We start from the raw sequence: 18,754 nt of genomic DNA on the forward strand, positions 1-18,754 counted from the left end.
AGAAGGACTATTTGAGCAGCCTGAGACCCTTTGTGTCAGCCCGGCTGTGAGAGACAATAACTTACTTTGTCGGTAAAAGCCTGTAAAAGACCACGACAGCCACAGAGACAATTAAATGAATAGCTCAGTTGTAAATAATTGGCAGCAGGACATGTGGAGTCTATTTTCTTATTGAAGTGAACACAACGGCTCGGACAGTGATGTGTTCACCTGCTGCTGTGTGTCGGGCTGCATCGAAAAGTGAAACATGTTCATACGTGAGAGGAGAGAACCAGGGCATGTCTGATATTTGCTTTCAAGTGAATGAAGTCATTTTTGGATTATTTACATTTCATTGAATAATTGCAGCAAATACATAGAAAGAGCACAGGTGGTGGTGACGTTGTTACAGACCTGGGTTACCTCTATTTTGCAATCTCAGCAATTTAGTCCAATCAGTGATGATTGAATAGCTACTGTATGAACCAAAACAATGTAGAACTGTTCCAACTTCAAATTTTATAATAATTATAATGTAAGACAGTGTGTCATTGAGAGCATTTGCGCAAAACGAGTACAATGTAATCTAGAATGTGTAAGAAGGAAAGTGTGAAAGACCTTCCCGACAACCAACTGGGATCACAGTCAAATCTACTTCTGCTAATTTGTTTCGAGAGGAGATGAGAACGGGTTTGTTCTTTGGCCCCGGCTGCTCCTGCTGACTCTGTGGTTTGGTGTTGAAATGACGTTCTACCGGCTGATGTTTATCTGCTGACAGCTGTAATGTGTAACGTCACCACAGAGCACCGCCTGCTTAATTACCACCACCACTACACAACTACATAATCAGAGATAGAGTAATTATATCAATCAACATCCAGACTTTCAGGTAGCATGGGTCATGATTTAATTGATAAAATCAAGCAAACTACATAAATGCAGGGCACAAGGCTAAACGATAAGGAAAGTAACAGATTTCGCCCCCTGCTGGTTGCATTAATAGACAATAATTCACCAGTTTCCAACTGTAAATGAGACGTGAAGTAATTTCAGCCCGACAATAAAGTAAAGTATGTTATGAATACAGTTGAATACCGGCCACAGCCTTTACAGCAGCTAGAGTCCAGACCCACAACAACACAACAGGTTCTACACTCTTTTAGATCTGATAATCAATAAATCAATTGTAGTCAGTGATTAAGGACAGTTTAAATGTTTACATTGCTAGTGACTGTGTATACTTATTATTAAGAGTAAATTATAGTATAAATCACATTCAATTGCTCATATATAGGAAACATAACCGTGTAAAGCAGCTCTTGTAAAACAAGTTACCGAAGTCACTTAGAATGACTTTGTCAACTCAGCATTTGTCAGTGATGAAAGCAACCTGTCATTTGATTTATAATTCATATGTGTCACAGACAAACTGTTTGAAAGACCCCGCTGAGCAAGTGAGGTGTTTTGTTTGGATAAAGACTGAACAAGCGCTTATCTCTCTGACCTTTACTACATCACCAGCACTGTGTAGCTCATTTATTCGCCTGACTCTAATTTATTCACAAACTTCATGCAGCCTCATTATTTACCAAGTTGTTTGTGCTGACCAGACACTTGAATGGATAATTAATGGATAATAACAACATTCAGTAATTAACCAATGAATCTTAAAACTGCTGAAATAGGCGTTTGTATCCATTATTGCGATAAAATCTGTGGCTGCTTTCATGAATGTGTGTGTGCGTGTGTGTATCTGTGGTTTTGTTCTGCATGAGGAAACAAGAGGAGATGATTCAGAAAATGACCAAGTCGGGATTCATAGTTTTAAAACATAGTTTTAAAACAATTTTGAAACAGTGCACTCTCTCAAACAAAAATCTAAAGCTTTGATAATTGTAGTGTTTCAACCAGCAGTACACAGGACAAAGTTGTACTCAAATTAAATTGTGCATTATATAGTGAGTAGTTTGCGATCTTGGACTTTGCTAGTGTGCCAGTAAGCTTCCGAGGTGGGGGAAGGTCTTTTTTGTTAAATCTAGGGTCGTTAAGCCTGGAAAAGTTATCAAGAGCAGGCTACATATGGAATACACCTTCCTTTCATGGATGGGATCTACGAATATGGTAATGTAGCCCCACCCAGTTCAGTTCAGTTTCAGCTTTTCCAGCTACTGAGCCACACCCCAGTTATCAAGGTGGAAATACTCAGCCATGCCTTTGACTGCTTGCTCAGCTAACATGTTTTGTTTATCATATAAAAGTAACAAGGCACACGTTAACATGTTTTCGTGCAGGGGTCCTATAAGAGACAGACATTCTCTTTAACAAACTGAATACGAGTTTTTCAAAAGTACCGATATACACAAAAGGGTGATCCATGAGTGCTTTAGAGTTAGTTAATGTTTATCGTATTAAAAAGTCTAACAGAGCTCTTGCCGACAACTCGTCCTCTAAAGTCAAGTCTTTGAAGTTGATTAAAGTTTGAATGTAGAATGAATGTTTCGTCCGTGTCTTGCTTGAAGACTCCAACAGATCCAAGCAGGTCTGCGTCTGTGTGTCTCTGCGTGAGAGAATAAATTAGGTCCTGGAGCCAAAGCACAGACCTTTATCAGGGATCTTCTCACTGTTCACTTGTAACTGCTGAGGGCCTCACTTCAGTTTTTAATGATCTGAAGAGGTGAAGATACTTAAAAGTTTATGACGAGTACTTCATTAATTCATTCTCAAGAGCAGCTCTGCTTATTTGACATAAAAACTAGAATTATCGCATTGCTGTTTTATGCCTCCGCCAAAACAGTTTTTACTCGAAGAAATTCCCTAAAGGCAGACTTAAGATATGATATTCAAGAGGCCAACAACTCGCAAATAGACTCAGTTAACTTGTGAATCCACATGAACCTCTTCGGAGAGGGTTCTCTCAAGGTGTTTAAGGCACAACTCATTCAAGGGTTAAAAACGGGCTTTGTAGGGTCAAAGTTTCCTTGACCTTTGTAAACTGGATTCTTCTCAGGTTATCCTCCCGTCCAAGTGAATGTTTGTGCCAGATGTAAAGAAATTCTGTTTGTGTCCCTATCAGCTTTACAAGAACATGAGGTCACGTGGCCTTTGACCTTTAACTTCCGAGATCGAATCAATTAATCCGTGAACCAAAGGGTAAGATTTGTACCAAATTGGAGGAAATTCCCTTTTTCTGAGATATCATGTTCACAATCGCAAAAATGTTTGTAAGGTCAAAGTTACCTTGACCTTTGACCATGAAATTGAACCAGGTCTTAAAAGAAGAAGTTAGCAGTTAACCATGAACTTTACTGTGTATGTAACAGCATGCATTCAACACACAGTAAACAAAAAGAGAAACCAAAGACACCAGATGAGACTATTTTACTATTTTATTAATATGTAGAAAATGTAATAAAAAAGGAACTATATAGTACATGTTCAAACTAGAGCTAAATTTGACAGTAATAATCAAGGTTATCCAACAACAAATCCGCAGTTTAAGTACATATGAGCTTTTCAAACAGTCAAGATCACATTCCGTTAACATTTACATTCTCGTGACGAGATCTCCAATCATTGACGGTACCTGGCGTCTGTAACAAGTCCCACTGAGCATCGTGGTCCTATCAGTTCATCAGCTTGTAAAAGTAAACCCGTGAAATAAATACGTTCTCCTTTAATACCAAACAGGACCTGGTGTCGCGAATAACTGATTTCTTTTTTACAATGTCACATCAGTCACAGAGTGATTGGAAAATGAACTGCAGTGAAATAAATACGGAGGGGAACGAGCTTCCTCAGGAGAAAGGAGCTGATGCTGTGTGAGTTTATTCTAGTGACTGCGGGTTTTGCGCTTTAATTATGGGGGAGATGCTCTTTTCAAAGACTGATGGGGTGAAACTTTACATAATGACATTGAGATTAAAGATAAAACAAAAATTGACTCAATCAGTTGGTTTGTTTTGAGAAAAACAATCTACTTAGGCGTATTTGTTTATAAAGGGATTACAGTCACGTTGTTCAGAATACAAATAATATAATTCAGACTCCTTTCATCTGTGTAAATCCAGACATTTTTCCATGACGAGAGTTAATATCTTTTTCTGAAAGCTCTCAATCAAAAGTAATATTGCTTTTTAATTACACTAATGAATGTGATGTTTGTCTCAAGCAATGGATGAATTATTTAGAGTTAAGAACATACATTAATAGATTAGCCTAAAATAAAAGGTGGGAGAGAAGTTTTCCACTCGACTCAATGTGATTTTCTCACTGCTGGAGGATGGTTGAAAAACAAATATGTGAAATGAACGTGAATATTAAATGAGCTTTCTTCTTGAAAGTTTAGTGAAAGAGCACCTCACAGTTTGCCATGACAGAAATCCCTCACAGTAGAAATAACATTCTGTTCCTTTTCTGCAAAGCCTCGGGACCTTTGATTCCTTGTACAAAAATACACAGAGGCAAACTTCATCTAAGTAGTTAATGAAATAAGTACACAGAGAATTTTCTACGCTACCATAAATCACTACGGGAGATGGATTGCATGAGAGGCTATGGAATAGTCCCTTTGACAGCAAAACATAAATCAGACCTGGGGAGGGATCACGTGCTGAAACTGTTTGTTACAAATTATGTTTTGGGTTATGTTGGTGGTATTTTGCCATCGAGGCTGGTTCCACTGTTTCCACCTGATGATGTAAAAACGCTTTTTTTTACATCTCCCATCTCGCAAACCATTTCAAAAGCACCTTTGACCCACAGCAGCAGAGTAATGCAATAAGTGACGCAATAAAATCAAAATGAAAACATGTTCTAATGACATCTACTATCAGGCTCAGGATTGTAATGGAGTCGACATGCAGGAGTTCTCCATCCAGCCCTGAACACAACGGCTAGAAATACACTGGTTTAGTGGAAATGTTTCAGTGGGCTTCATACATCGGTTTGCAGTTTAAGGGGGAACACATCAAATGACACAGTATCTTCAACTCTATATCTACACGTGTAAATTAGCAGTAGTTTATAGAGGGGAGAGTCACTATTGTTATGGTTTTTCTAAAAAGGACAGAAAGAAATTGCAAATGAAAAATATCCACAGACGTATGATACAAGCCAGATTTGCTGGTTGACCTCAATGAGAATTGAAGAAACTGACTGAAATATATAATAATATAACTGAATTATAGAAGAATGACAGTTGCGGCGGTTCATAATTGGCGTATTGAACATACATCAGACCGAATGTTGCTTGAATCGATGGTGACATTGAATTCCAAATCAGGTATTGGACAATTAATATTGTTTTTGTTATCTCCACCAAGAGGTTATGTTTTCACCCCTGTCAGCTTGTTTGTATGCAAGATTACACAAAGATTCTCAATGTGTTACCATGACACTTGGTGGTCAGATGCCGGATGGGTCAGGGAAGAACCCATTTAATTTAGGTGGATCCAGACCAGGGGGTGGATGGGATATTATTCAGCATTTTCACCTAATTTCGTGGAGAAATATTCATAGATCTTGATGAACAAAAATCAGGCATGTTTAGGGGAGTGTATCCAATTTGGTGCAGATCCAATAAAAAAATCGGAATTTTATGAATAACAATGTGGTTCCATAAGGGGATTGCTGTGCCCTGGTGGAGGTATGAGCTCCACTGATTCCCATTCCAGTTGATAGAGTGAGGCCATAGAGGAGGATCCACAGAGGTAACACTCCTCCTGAAGAGTTGACAGGAAACTGAAGTAGAAACTGTTTCCAGAACTCTCCCGTTTACTAGCCAGCACTGAACACTTTGTGCAACAGTGAGAACATTGACTAAAACTAAATTCTTGGTGGGCCCGCTGCAGATTATACCCGCCCGACTAAAAGAATACATTCTCTGCCATGTTTGCTGATTATGTTGTTCCACCGGGGAGCTTAAACAGTGAAGCAAGTAAAAGAAGGGCACAAAGGAGAAGGCTTGGCTCCACTCCACCCACTGTTCTGCTCTCTTTGTTAAGTTCATCTCAGCTAGCAGTGGGGGAGAGGCGAGGCTAAAATCTGCAGCGTGCCCACCCCGGCTTTCTTTTGCATAGAGTTTAATGTTTGCGTTGCATAAAGTAACGCTCGGGGACACGATTACCATAAAACTCTGTGAAAAGTGAGAATCTATTAACACAGGAGGGAAAAAGCTGCTTGTGGGGCTTTGGTGACAGTTTGACTGGCGTCTTTCCAAACAGCAGGCTGACTGTTAATTCTGCAGATCTTTGGTTAAATGTTATATCTATCAGCAACATCTCTGCAAGCAATCACAGCATCTACATGAGGGGGTGAAATACATGTTAAGTGTCTGTAATTTGTTTGAAAGTGATATCAAACGCCCACCAACGATTCAATATATCGGCTGAATGGAATGAACAATAGCTTTGCTGTGTTCCCACTCGTAGTGCAAATACTGTCTCAATGTGACTGCCAATATGAATAAATTAGAATATTAATGTTTATCCCCATTCCGCCTTAATAGTCATCACAAATAACATTAAAATGAGCAGTTAAACACATGTAAAATGAAAGAGATGGTGATGGAGCTGTTGCTGGTGCTTTGATTTTTGATTCTCATGGTTTTCTTCCCTTCTCATGTTCAGTATTTCTCAGGATGTCGTATGATCACATCAACTTAATATAGGCTAAACAGAACCAAGGCATCAAATCATATTAAATAGATGGGACTTCTGTCACATTATCAGTTATAAAAATATATATATATCTTACAGTTAAGGGTTTTAATGGCATATACAGTATATCTTTCATTAAAAGTGTTGTTATTTCATAAAGGTTAAAACAACAGGAACTCTAGAAGCACTCTTCAGGACCTTTTCAGAGCACATTTCCTCGCACCTCAAGGGAAAGGCAAATCGCAGACCGAAATGGGTAGGGGGGGAGGAAATATTGGTTTGCCTTCCATTTTTACAGCAAATAATACCATTGTCATTCAAAGTATTTAATAATAAATTACATACAGTGTCTTCTATCATCTCGGTAGAAGTACAGCAGGGAGAGACAGCTAAAGCCGCGCAGGAGCAGAGATAAACAGAGTTCGGACAAAGGCTTCACCTTCTCTGCTACTCATTCGATCACAGCTTCTGATTGTTGTTGGTAGTGTATTAATAATGTGATGTATTATTATTATAAAAATGAATATTAATATGTATTAGTAACTTTTCCCCCATCGTAACTATTTTCTTCCTTGCAGCCTCATTAAAGAGCCTTGGCACAGGTACATCGGGACGTGCCCGCTCTGACAGTGAGGCGCACAGATAGCAGGGACTCAATACCGAACACTGTCCGAACTCTGTTTATCCAGACTGCGGGGCGGGCGGGGGTGAGTTGTTTATACGGGGGCAGACCGCCTCCTCTTGCTGCTGATGCTACGGAAGTTGAACGGCCTCATCTTCATCTCCACAGCGGGAATGGAGAACTCGTGTCCTTTCCAGTGATACCAGTTGATACCCTGTAAGGGTGAAAAGTACAAGTTCAGAAGACGCTATAAACAACATGGCTCTAAAGACCAGGGATGGTAAGTCTGGTTAAACGAATGGATTTTTGCAGCAGCACGCAGAATAGACTCCCCCGACTCTCTCACTCCCTTCAGGCTATCATCTCTGCTTCAGTATATCTCAAGCTGAGGACTCCGGTCATGGGCAGTGAGGACACAGGCAGGTCAGTTAGTGACAGACAGGTCCCCCGACCAATCCTTTCATTGAGACCGAATAAAACCATTTGACTTGTTTTACACTGACCTGTAAAGGTTTCAGACATTGCCTTTTTTTCTTTTCTCTTTTTCAGACAACTTTATTTAATGATGGCTATTGGGACATGAAGAGGATTTCAACAGTTAAGATGAAACATACCAGCCCTACCTTCAAAGCAAAACAAAACATCTGTGGAAATCACAGAAAACGTACCGTAATATTCTGTCGATGGAAGTGTTTTATTTTGACGACAGTGTATTTTGATTCAAATTGATAAAGTCAAAGCAAGAGGGGCGTAAAAACCCTCATTATAAAGCTAGCACCGGAACCAACTTGCTGCTATAATAGTCGCATCTGAGCTCTTTAATCCCCGTCACCATCAAATCCAGGTTTATACCTTTTTCTCTGCATGCCTTTATACACCCATCCACCGCCGCTCCCGCTTGGTTTCATTTCATGTTATCAAAGGACAGAGAGGAAAGTACAGAGTGCAGCCAGGGAAGCCATGATGCCGCACTACCTCTGAGGCTGGACCCGATCACAGCTTCACACAACACTTCACTTACACCCTCTTTCTCCGTCCCCCCCCCCGGTGTAGAGCTGAGGGGGAACACATTACATTCCGGCCGAGCAACAAACACTCGCTACCAGCTCACAAAAAGACGTCCATTTCACCACTGTGTTATTCTTTTACATCAAACACACGCATAAATCTGTGTCCTCTTGTTTTCAAATTTTTTTGTAATAGGAACATGAACTCAATGGTACCAGTCTTTGGTTGAGACTGGTACCACCAGAAAGAAAGGTAGTCCACCAGAAAGAAACAGATGAAACTGGCACCTCCGACTCTATTGAGATGCACCACCCTCCTCAGTTTCATTCAAATGGGACATGCAGTGCAGCTGTTGACCTTTCAGTTCACTGTAGCTCCTCCGTCAGACCAATCAGTGTGATGAGTATGAACACTGATGTCTGTAGTTTTGGAATCGCTTCATTTACAAATATTTCAAGATTGCAATCTCTTAACCTTTAATCACTGGTGTCTCCAATCGAGCCAATTTATGGGAGTTGTGTAAATGCCAAGCTTCTTGTCCAAAAAAAATGTCTCCTGTTCATTCCAATCTCAGAGAACAGTTTAGTTCAAGTTTTCTTTGCTGACGTTAATAATCCTGAGTTAGGATCTCACAATATTATTAACTTTCCCCATTATAATGCTTAACACAGTCAAAAACAGCCCTCCTTGTAGCTTTATACTGAAAAGCAGATGTAATAAGTCAATAACTGGTAAATTGTAAATCTTTAGAATTTACTGTTTTCAACTTATATGTTCGAATTTGTTGATTTGCTTGGTCATTTATGAAAGTAAATGGAAAATGTTCAAATGATGAACTGTTGGTTTGACAAAACAAGTGCATTAAAGACTTGTTAAATCTGTGTACTTGTTGAAATTGTACCTTAATAGCATCTCACACACTTTGTTCGAATAGGAAATAACAGTTAGTTGAGACCTGGACCTAGTTACCTTCTTAAACAAATATTATATATATATATATACATATATATATATATATATTTAAATATAATTAGCACAAATAAACTTTATAGAGAAAGTCTGAAGCTATTGCAGCCCTGCACATTTTATATCCATCCCGGATACAGAACCACAAGAAGAAGGTTTATTTTGAGTGAACCCACCTTTCCGACTTAGACAGTGCGAGATGCTTGGCTTAGAGCTAAGCAGAGTAATTATCATATTCACTCTCTGATCAGTGTATCCACCAGATGACTGACCTGACTATGTCTGGACTCGCCGTATTTTCCATTGAGGTTGGCCCGGTGGCAGTTCTTGTACCACCAGGCTCCTTTGTAAGACAAGGCACAGTTAGTGACAGCGATGTCGTTGTCTCTGTCTTTTGTAGAGAAGGGCCGGCCCTGGTGGTAGCTCAGAGAGTCACCTGTGATCAGAGGAAAGAGACAGACAGAGAGAGAGAGTGAGAGAGAGGTGGAAATCAACAAACATCAATGTATGCCTAGCATCACTGGCAAACGGCTAATGGCGTGATGAGGGGACATAAATGATCCAGGCAGGCGGGTGGGAGATGGAGAGGCATGAGAGGGAGGAGGCGGAAAGGGGGTCCTGCAGTGGGCTCCATGAATTTATTTAGGCAGAGAGAATTATAATTATAAACATGAGGAGATGACAGGTAATTATGCCATATGGTCTTGTTGACAGACTGAGAGATACATGGGAGAGCGAGGGGGAGAGGAAATGTGGAGGAGTGCTGAGGCAGGTTTTAGAAACGGGAGAAGAAAAGATGCAGGGGAAAGAAGGCAGGAGACAAAAAAGGCAGATGGCAGAGGAGGGATGGGAGATTTTCACTTAAAGGCTAGAAAAGCAAATAGTTTGCTACACGGACGGATGGATGGATGGTTCACTGGCTGTTTCTACACAATAAGGGGGATGGTTTTAAGGGTTATGAAATAAAAATGTATGAATTGCGCATTGAATATATAGCTAATGTAGTTAACCACATACCAGCGGTGCCATTGTACTCTCCTATCCTCAGCTTGTAGAGGTTCCTCGCGTCTCCAATGGAGAATTTGTCATAATTTGCGTAAACCGACTCCTGTCCATCCCTCATGTCAATCCTTAGCTCATAGCGACCCTGAGCCGCGAGCTTCTGGATGTTGTCCAGACCTGCAGAGAAACAGGAAACATTACTTTGAATTGTTACATCTGATGTCGCAACACAACCTTTGAATCAGTTCATGCTTTAGTCCAAGCAAACATTCTTTCCTCAACTTTGAAGGAAATTCTTTCAGGTATTCCTGAGAAATCCTGTTCAAAAGGCCAAACACCCTCAGTTCATCTAAGAGGCCGTGTGAACCTTTGAATCAATTTGAAAAAAAAAAAAAAAGGGTGTTCCTGAGACATCACGTTTACAAAAAAAGATAGATAATGTGGAAAACACCTCTGGCTATGTCACTGAGCGGAGGCACACACATGTATTTAAACTGTGACAGGATGTGAATGTAGACAAAAAGAAAAGCTTAAGTTATTAGCTTAAATAAAAAACATTATGAATTACTGCATACACAGAACTCTACTTTGACCTTAATAAATAGAATTCTGTGTAGACATAACATTTTTCATATTATGAAATAAATATAGCAGGATGTGGATCAGGGAACAAAGTATAGTTATTTAAAATTAGTTGAAATTTGTGACTTCATGCCGCTACATCACATCCACACTTATTTTTTGGGGAAGCGCAAAACATTTTGTCCCCCACCTAAAAATGAAGTCCTGATAAGCAGTATGTCAGACGTCTTTGTCAGCCGGCTGTGTGGACGTGGATGAACGTCATCGTCTGGAGAGGTGGACACTGTCACCAGCAGCAGCCCGCGATTGCCACAGCTCTCTGAGATATGTGGCTCTGCTCTCTATCTCCTCAGCAGCAGATACGTGGCTGCTTTGAACTCAGACAGGCGTTAAGACCCCACACAGACCTGAGATATCGGAACCACGTTTGCTATCAGATTACAACAAGCACCCATTTGGAAAAGAGCCTCTTTTCCTGTTTAACCTCCGGCAGAAATGTCACATGTGCACTTTTTCTGAACCTGGAGACACTCTGCAGAAATAAAAAATCCTCTACCTTCCCTGATAAGAAAATGGAATTAGAAATCCAGGAGAGCAGAGAAAAGTCTAAGTCTGCAGTACTTTGTCAATTGAAAACAGATAAATATATTTTACAACCTAACAACACGGGAAAATCAACCTCATCTTAAATTCCTGTTGTATAACAGCAGCGTATAATCAGCACTTAATATAACACCCTTTTTTAAACAGTTTTATGAGATCAAACTGATTTATTCCAAACTGCAGCAATTAAAAAATGCCTTCTGACACATTATTTCAGTCTTGTCCTATTATACTGACAGTATTTACCATCTTGTCATATTTTTATAACGGTGTTAAAAAAAGAAAAAGGAACAGGATGATAACGATCACAAATCGCACGCGGCCGCCCTGGCTTCTCTGTTGCTACATCATCAAACTGACATTGTGTTCAGCAGGAGACTGGCGGAGGTCAGCGAGGATGGAGAATGGATCGCCCTCCAGCAGCAATAAAAAGGGCTGTTCTCAAGTTGTAACAGCTAATAATGAGAGCTTAATTTCCATATTCTTTACTGCTGGCCAGTGAAGTGCCTCTTCTTTTGAGTTTGACTGGATTTAATATCCATGTTTATGGCTCCATACTGTCCAGGATATTGCTGTTCTGTGTGTCGAGGCAGTGATTAGCTTAGTGTTTGATGTAATGGTTTTTCGAGAGCTGCGACAGTGACCAAATCTGAAGAAACAAGAGTGAAGGTCAAATGGTTTGAAATTGTAATGACCATTCATACCACGATTCCATTTACTATAAAGACGATACATTTTACTGTGTGAACAGTTCAAATGCATGGCAAGGGATTTCCCTACCATTAAGGGACTGTCTCCTGGGTGCCTAGGCATATTTGCACATCATCCAGTAAGCCGAATGAACAGAATAAAAGAACGAGGAGGAGAGTTCACTCTCGAGAGACAGGATTCCGCATTGACCTGAATATTGTTCTGTATAAAAGGTATGAACAATGAATGGGGGCATTGTTGTCTTTGCATTCCTGCCAGCAGAGAGAGAGAGAGAGAGAGAGAGAGAGAGAGAGAGAGAGAGAGAGAGAGAGAGAGGGAGGGAAGAGCGAGAGAGAGAGAGGACAGCAATGTTGTTGAATTAAACGTCAGATTCATAAATAAAGACTGTAAATAAAGATGGACGACACATCTCCCCTTCCTCCTTCTGCACTCACACCAAAATATCCCAGACATGAGTGCTGCCGTTTTGCGCTATGACAAAATTGGAACCAGGTTATGTTTTTTTTGTTGTTTTTTACAAGAAAGGGAGTATTTTTACCCTTTATGCATAGAACCGTATCCATGAGTATAGAAACATACAGGCCAACAAGTATTTCTGCACAACTGCTGCTCCGCAAGAACAAGGCCAAGACCAGTGCAAACTGGCCCTCCCCATATGCGCATTCAACTGCTGAACAACCTCTGACAGTCACTTGCTTGTCATTTGAACCTCTATTTGTAGCGTGGAATAATTAATTAAAACCAGACTTAGTGTAAGAATTGACACTTGGGTTCATGTCCCATCCACTAACATCGAGGAGGCGGGATTTATGACTTGTTCAGCAGCCAGCCACCAGGGGGCGATGAGATGAGTCGATCAGAGAATTGTGGAACACGGTCAAACAACTTAACTGGTGTGTGTTGTAGTGATGGATGATAGTAGTAGTGTGTTTATCTCAGGAAACTGCCATTGACCTTATTTATTTCATCTTTGTAAATCTTTACTCACAATTGGCTTGTGGTGATTCAAATTGTAAACCTCCCTTAATTAAAGAGGCCAATGAGTGCTGTCAACAACTCAAATAGTTTAATAAGTAAATTAATGATGGGGAAAATAATAATTATAAGATTAATGGGTCAGTTTTGTACAGTAGTGACATCGTATTGTACACTAAGGTTTTCAATCTAGCTAAGGTTGTTATCTTTAATCTAGTATTATGGGCAGAAGCGTTCTCAGGAGCAGCTTTTAATGCTCCTCACCCTGAGGTAACATTAAGCTGCTTTAATGCACTGAAAGGACAAGAGCACAGGACAAGAGGGGATAGTCGAAGTAAAACCCTGGAGACGCCAGTGCCCTGGACTGGTATACAGTGAGAATCTGTGAGGGGGTAGATTGTTGCTGATTCAGCTGAAGTAGAAACAGGTCAGATTGTACACACTGACCTACATGTGGTCGGACGTCTTTTAGATCATATTGTAAAGGCACAGCCGTACTGCACGATGCCTTCAGGTGTCTGTCAACGTTCCCAATGCTTTTTACATAACACACTCTTTAAGAGTATGGTGTGTGCTGTTTGATGTGACAAAGATATGTCCAATATTGCTATCGGCAGTTTCAATTTTTATCTAAATATAGACCAAAATAGATATATTAATAATATAGTGGTAAAACTTTAAGAGATGCCTGTGAATGCAACCTCTCTGTGGGGGTGTACCCTATCATTCAGCTCAACAACACAAACTGCAGCTTTAAACAGACGACCTATGAAACACAGAACATGATGTTATGTAGTCAGCAGCTGTTCGTGATGTGTTTGATCTCAACTCCTGCATTTACCTATTACAGAGTTCTTTAGTCACTAATGGACTAGAACGCGCCACAGCCATCTTGTGTTATGATCCAATATGTGTCAGCTGTAACGTATCAGCCTTTCCTCACAGAGAACTGTGATTTTTTTTGTCTTGCCGATAGCTGATGTTTGTTAACAGCCACTCACTGTTAACTGGCAAGAATGAAATGTTTTGTGTCTGCGGCGCATTAGGGAAACACCAATCCATCATTTGTTCTACAGCAGGGGGTTCATTTTACATGCAGCATAAACATTACAACTATTTATCATCACTCCTGCAGCTGCTGTGAGTAAAACAAGATAAAACAGATCAATAGTCCTACGTGGGCTTTCCCATTATTTACCTAGACTGCGGCTGCCCGTCACCATCTACTTGCATACTCAAGAATATCAGTTCCCTTAACATGTCCGATTTTTTTAATTTTCTATGTGAATGTAAAGAAAAAAGCCCTATCCTGTAATGTTAATCATAGTTATTCTGGATCCAATTCTTAATCAATATCTGCAAAAAACATTTAATTGATCCTTCCTAGACCGATGTTCCCTCCTTCCACAACAAATCAATGAAATCCATTCAGTTGTTTTTATGTAATCTTGCTTACAAATAAATAAACAAGAGGATATACATTTTTTACACTTCTCATAATATACAAAAATATCGCTAACTTAGTATAAGAGCTCTCTCTTTCACTCTCCCTCTCTCATTTACCCGACTTTCGCAGTTGGGCCGACCATCTGCAGCACAGGGAGAGATCAAGCAGCGCCGGTGGACCATCAAAGCGTTCGTAAAGCTTTTAGCGTCCTTGGCAGGCAGATCTCGGAGTAACACCTGCTCTAATCGTCACTCCTGGGCTCATGAGAGTCAACTGTGTTCATGTTCGGTGGCCAATCCCAATAATCAAGCCCCATAAACAGGACAGGTCTACTTCAGTCGCCTGCATAGTGGACAGCTTGTCCTCTGGTTCTTACTCAGAAACAGCAACATGTCCACATGCAGTGGGAACAATATGGTGACCGTCCGTTAACTATGAGAGCTACAGTGAAGAACAACGGCTCAGATAATGTCACAGGAAGGAAGAGACGGCGCCACACTCGAGTGGCCAGCCTTGGGCAGACGTATCTGATATCAAAAAATGGTTTTAAATGTTGTATAAATGAGCATCAATCAGTCAAAATACTTATCGTCAGTTAACAGTTAAACAGTTAATTATGTATATCCAGAGTCCCTCAGTTATAATATGGTAATATTGTAATGCCATAAAATCTCCCCTCAGTGTTATTTCATTTCTCTAATCAAAAAGTTAAAGAAAAATTGTTCTCGAATCCCTGATTCACTTGATGAAATATTCATGTAATATTTTGCTTTAATCATCTGCATCAAAACAATAACACAAAAACTGGCCGAGGAAGAACCATGACTCATTTGCACATTTTCTAATGAATATAATTATTGCTTCATAATGAGATTTGGAGAGGGGAAGAGGAAAAAAAACTAAATTTTGCGCTCCATCAAAACAGTGCGGATGTTCTGTTTCGTCTTTGAATCAGAGCGGCATTAGAAACAATTAGCAATTAATTTCAGGGAGAGATGAGTGTTCGCAGAATCCAGGGATGAATCACACTGACTTTGTGAAGTGAAGTGCAAAGAGATAAGACGGTAAAAATAAAAGGTCTAGCAGCATGGTTGACATCTTCATACTAAGTGAGAAATCGTACAAGAGAGAGTTTAAAGATATTGAAAATATATTTTCCTTCCATAAAATAAATGTGTCAATTGAATCCCCAGGTAATAGGTTTGACCCGCTATTGATTGAACCTATTAAATCCACCGTAATGGTGAGGAAATACAAAACAAAGAGGGTAAAACAGCCTTCACCTGGAACACAGATTAATCTACATGGGAGGTAGGTTGCAGCTCAATATCAGCTTATAGCTTAAAGTGCCTGGTGATAGGAAGCTGACAGGGGCAGCCGCAAATCTAAGCTTGTAAGGAAAAGGAAAGTAACCAGTCCCAAGGTCACTGATTTTAGAGTCAGTTTATTTTTCCCCACCATCTTTAAATTAATAGTTTTATATTCTCACTATTTATGGGGCTCCAGTAAAAAAACGTCGTCGGTTGTATTTCCCAGTGTGGGGGGAGTTGGGTTTGGGTTGGCAAATGTTAGCGATACCAGTTTCTGAGTAGAATGGCACTGAATAGAACAGAGCCCTTATAAAAACGACATTTAAACTCACTACATCCAGCCTAAACATATCTATTATTTTTAAATCATGATCCATGAATTATTCGCCTTCTTGGTTTATGTCCCACCCCTTCAAATTCCATGGAGATTTCATGGAAAGCTGCTGTGTATTTTTTGTGTAATTATGCTGGCTGACAAACAAAGAGAGGAAACATAGGCTCCTTGGCGGAGGTGACTATGCATTATGCAAACAATGCAACATAGATAAAAGTTGGAAAGATTCTATGTGAATTCAGCAAATTCAATGAGACACGAATAAGACAGATGTGCTAATAGACGGTAAATCACTACAGCTTTCACTACTGCAGATGGATGGGGCGGCTAATGTGAGGCATCGCTAATCCAAAATACCCAGCTGTTGGCTACAGCTTCACATTGAACAGATATGAAAGTGATACTGCAGAGACAGGCAGATGTGTATTTCCCGAAAATGTCAAAAGCTCAACAGAAATGTCCAGATAATTGACCAGAAACTGTGTAAATTGCACTCTAACATATATTCATTTTGAAACCCAGATCAATTTTCTCATTGTGTGAGTCTTACCGAGCCAGAACTCATCCTCCAGGTTTCCGAATCCGACCCTGTAGTCACTCCACTTCCTGGAAAAGTCTGTCAGGCCGTTCTGACGACGCTGGAACACCTGGAAACAAGGACAAAAAAAAGTGAACCAGTTGTATACACTGAAACCGATGACACAACACATTGCAGCGATGCTCAACAGACAGAAGTAATTTAATCCAGTTTCCTCCTCCCCTCCACCTCCTTTTTGTTTTACCCAAATACCACAGTGACCCACATTCGCACATTCGACAGGGGTGCTATTACAAGGGAAGGTGTTATTTTCACAGTGACTTACAATCCACCCTCCTTCATCAGTGGTCATGTCGCAGTACACCTGCACGCCCTGGCTCGGGTCTCTGTTGATGTAAATTGTGTAGACACCACTCAGCGTCTCTCCATTCAGCAGGTGTTGGGCACAATTCTGAGGTGTCGCAAACAGACGACTCCCTGGAGAGGAGCAGAGGAGGAGTCAGGACAAATCAGTACTTATATCTCATTCATTAGAAGCTTTCTTGAGTCAGTTCAATTTTTATATGTGTAGCGCCAAATAAAACACATATTACCTTAAAGAAGCGTTACACAGTCAGGTCTCTTTGAGAGAGGTCAAGAGCTATTTTTAAAATTAAAATCATCCAGGGACATCTTGAAGATAATCCATTTGGAAGGAGGAGGGTATTAAATTTAAATTCACTACATCCAGATCTTTATTTGGATCTGCATCAAATTGCACATACTCAAAAATATGCGTCTCCTAAGTGTGCCTAAATTCTTTCATGTTCAACAATGTCATACAATCTCACAATGTTAGAAAAAACCCTGAACGTCTCTCTGTCCCTGACCCATATCGCATCCTCCCACCAAATGTCATGGTAATACATCCAGTAGTTTTTGCATAATCCTGCTAACTATCTAACAAACAGACACATTCAGTGAAAACATAACCTCCTTGGCGGAGGAAATCAAAGTTATAAATGTTATCAAATGTCAACGATGCAGATTACACTGTTATTCTTTGACTGAATTGCATCATCTCATCCATATGTCCGCTGCTTGGTTGAAATAATGGATATTGATATTTGCTTTTGGCGTGTTGCCATTCATTCCAGGTGATTAGCAGCTTTATGACTTTCCCTAAACCTCACTTGACCGACATCCAATTACAGACCGAGGACACTGGAGATTAGAGCAGACTGTTCTGCTCTGTGATTGTAAATTACCGTCCTGCAGGTGCAGCCTTATGGGAAGTTTCCCTCACTACGCTACAGAGAGCGGAGATGAAAATTGTGCCTGACTTCGGGGACCCATTATTATGGTGACTTTGATGTGAAATGTGGCGCAAAAGGGGAAAATGAATCTGTTAGACCAAGAAAACACTCTCCATCAGAATCCCTTCCAGAGCTTTAATCCAAAAATACAAACACATTACGTGTGTGTGTTTGTGTGTGTGTGAAAAACAGTGTGTGTGTCTGTGTCAGGGATAGGTACCAAACCCAAGCGGTAAATTTGCCAAGGGGCTAAATTATTAAAGACCATAGTGTCAACAGGCTCTTAGGTTATTTGTTCTGGTCTTGATTCTGGAGAAATTAAACTGAAAAAACGATTTGCTATTTATTATTGGTTTATAAAAGTTGTCATTCACATTTGATCTCACCAAGGTTTTTTTATCAAAACATTCGTCTATGTCTCTCTCTTAGATGCAACTAAACCCGCTCAAAACATGATGGACTCCTTTTTCCATTGCCAGTCAGGTTCAATGTCACAAATACACCAGAAACTGAGGGGCACGCTCACCTTGCTGTTTTGCAATATTAGCATGTTTACCCGGATGTCATGTTTTTATCAATACCGGTCAGATCAGAAGCCGATAAAAACCTGTTTCTACTGCAAAGTCATTTGACCTAGGAATGAATAAGGATTGTTTCCATCTCAGAAATTATAGAGGATGTTAGTAGATTTTTTGACCAGTGGAAAAACAGCTTTAGCGAAACCCA

At 40.1% G+C, this 18,754-nt stretch overlaps 1 protein-coding gene across 1 annotated transcript in view; it reads right to left on the minus strand.

The window, feature by feature from the left end:
• Positions 1 to 3,356: 3,356 nt before the first annotated feature.
• Positions 3,357 to 18,754, minus strand: part of tnr (tenascin R (restrictin, janusin)) — a 155,653-nt gene continuing 140,255 nt past the window's right edge. The window contains exons 27-31 of the mRNA XM_062405176.1: positions 17,059 to 17,210; positions 16,746 to 16,842; positions 10,249 to 10,410; positions 9,504 to 9,667; positions 3,357 to 7,471 (exon numbers count right to left, since the gene is read on the minus strand). Coding sequence (XP_062261160.1) covers positions 7,352 to 7,471; positions 9,504 to 9,667; positions 10,249 to 10,410; positions 16,746 to 16,842; positions 17,059 to 17,210 — 695 coding nt within the window. The 3' untranslated portion in view covers positions 3,357 to 7,351. The remainder of the gene's footprint in view (positions 7,472 to 9,503; positions 9,668 to 10,248; positions 10,411 to 16,745; positions 16,843 to 17,058; positions 17,211 to 18,754) is intronic.

This window comes from Platichthys flesus, chromosome 14, assembly GCF_949316205.1.
Source record: "Platichthys flesus chromosome 14, fPlaFle2.1, whole genome shotgun sequence".
Lineage (NCBI taxonomy): Eukaryota > Metazoa > Chordata > Actinopteri > Pleuronectiformes > Pleuronectidae > Platichthys > Platichthys flesus.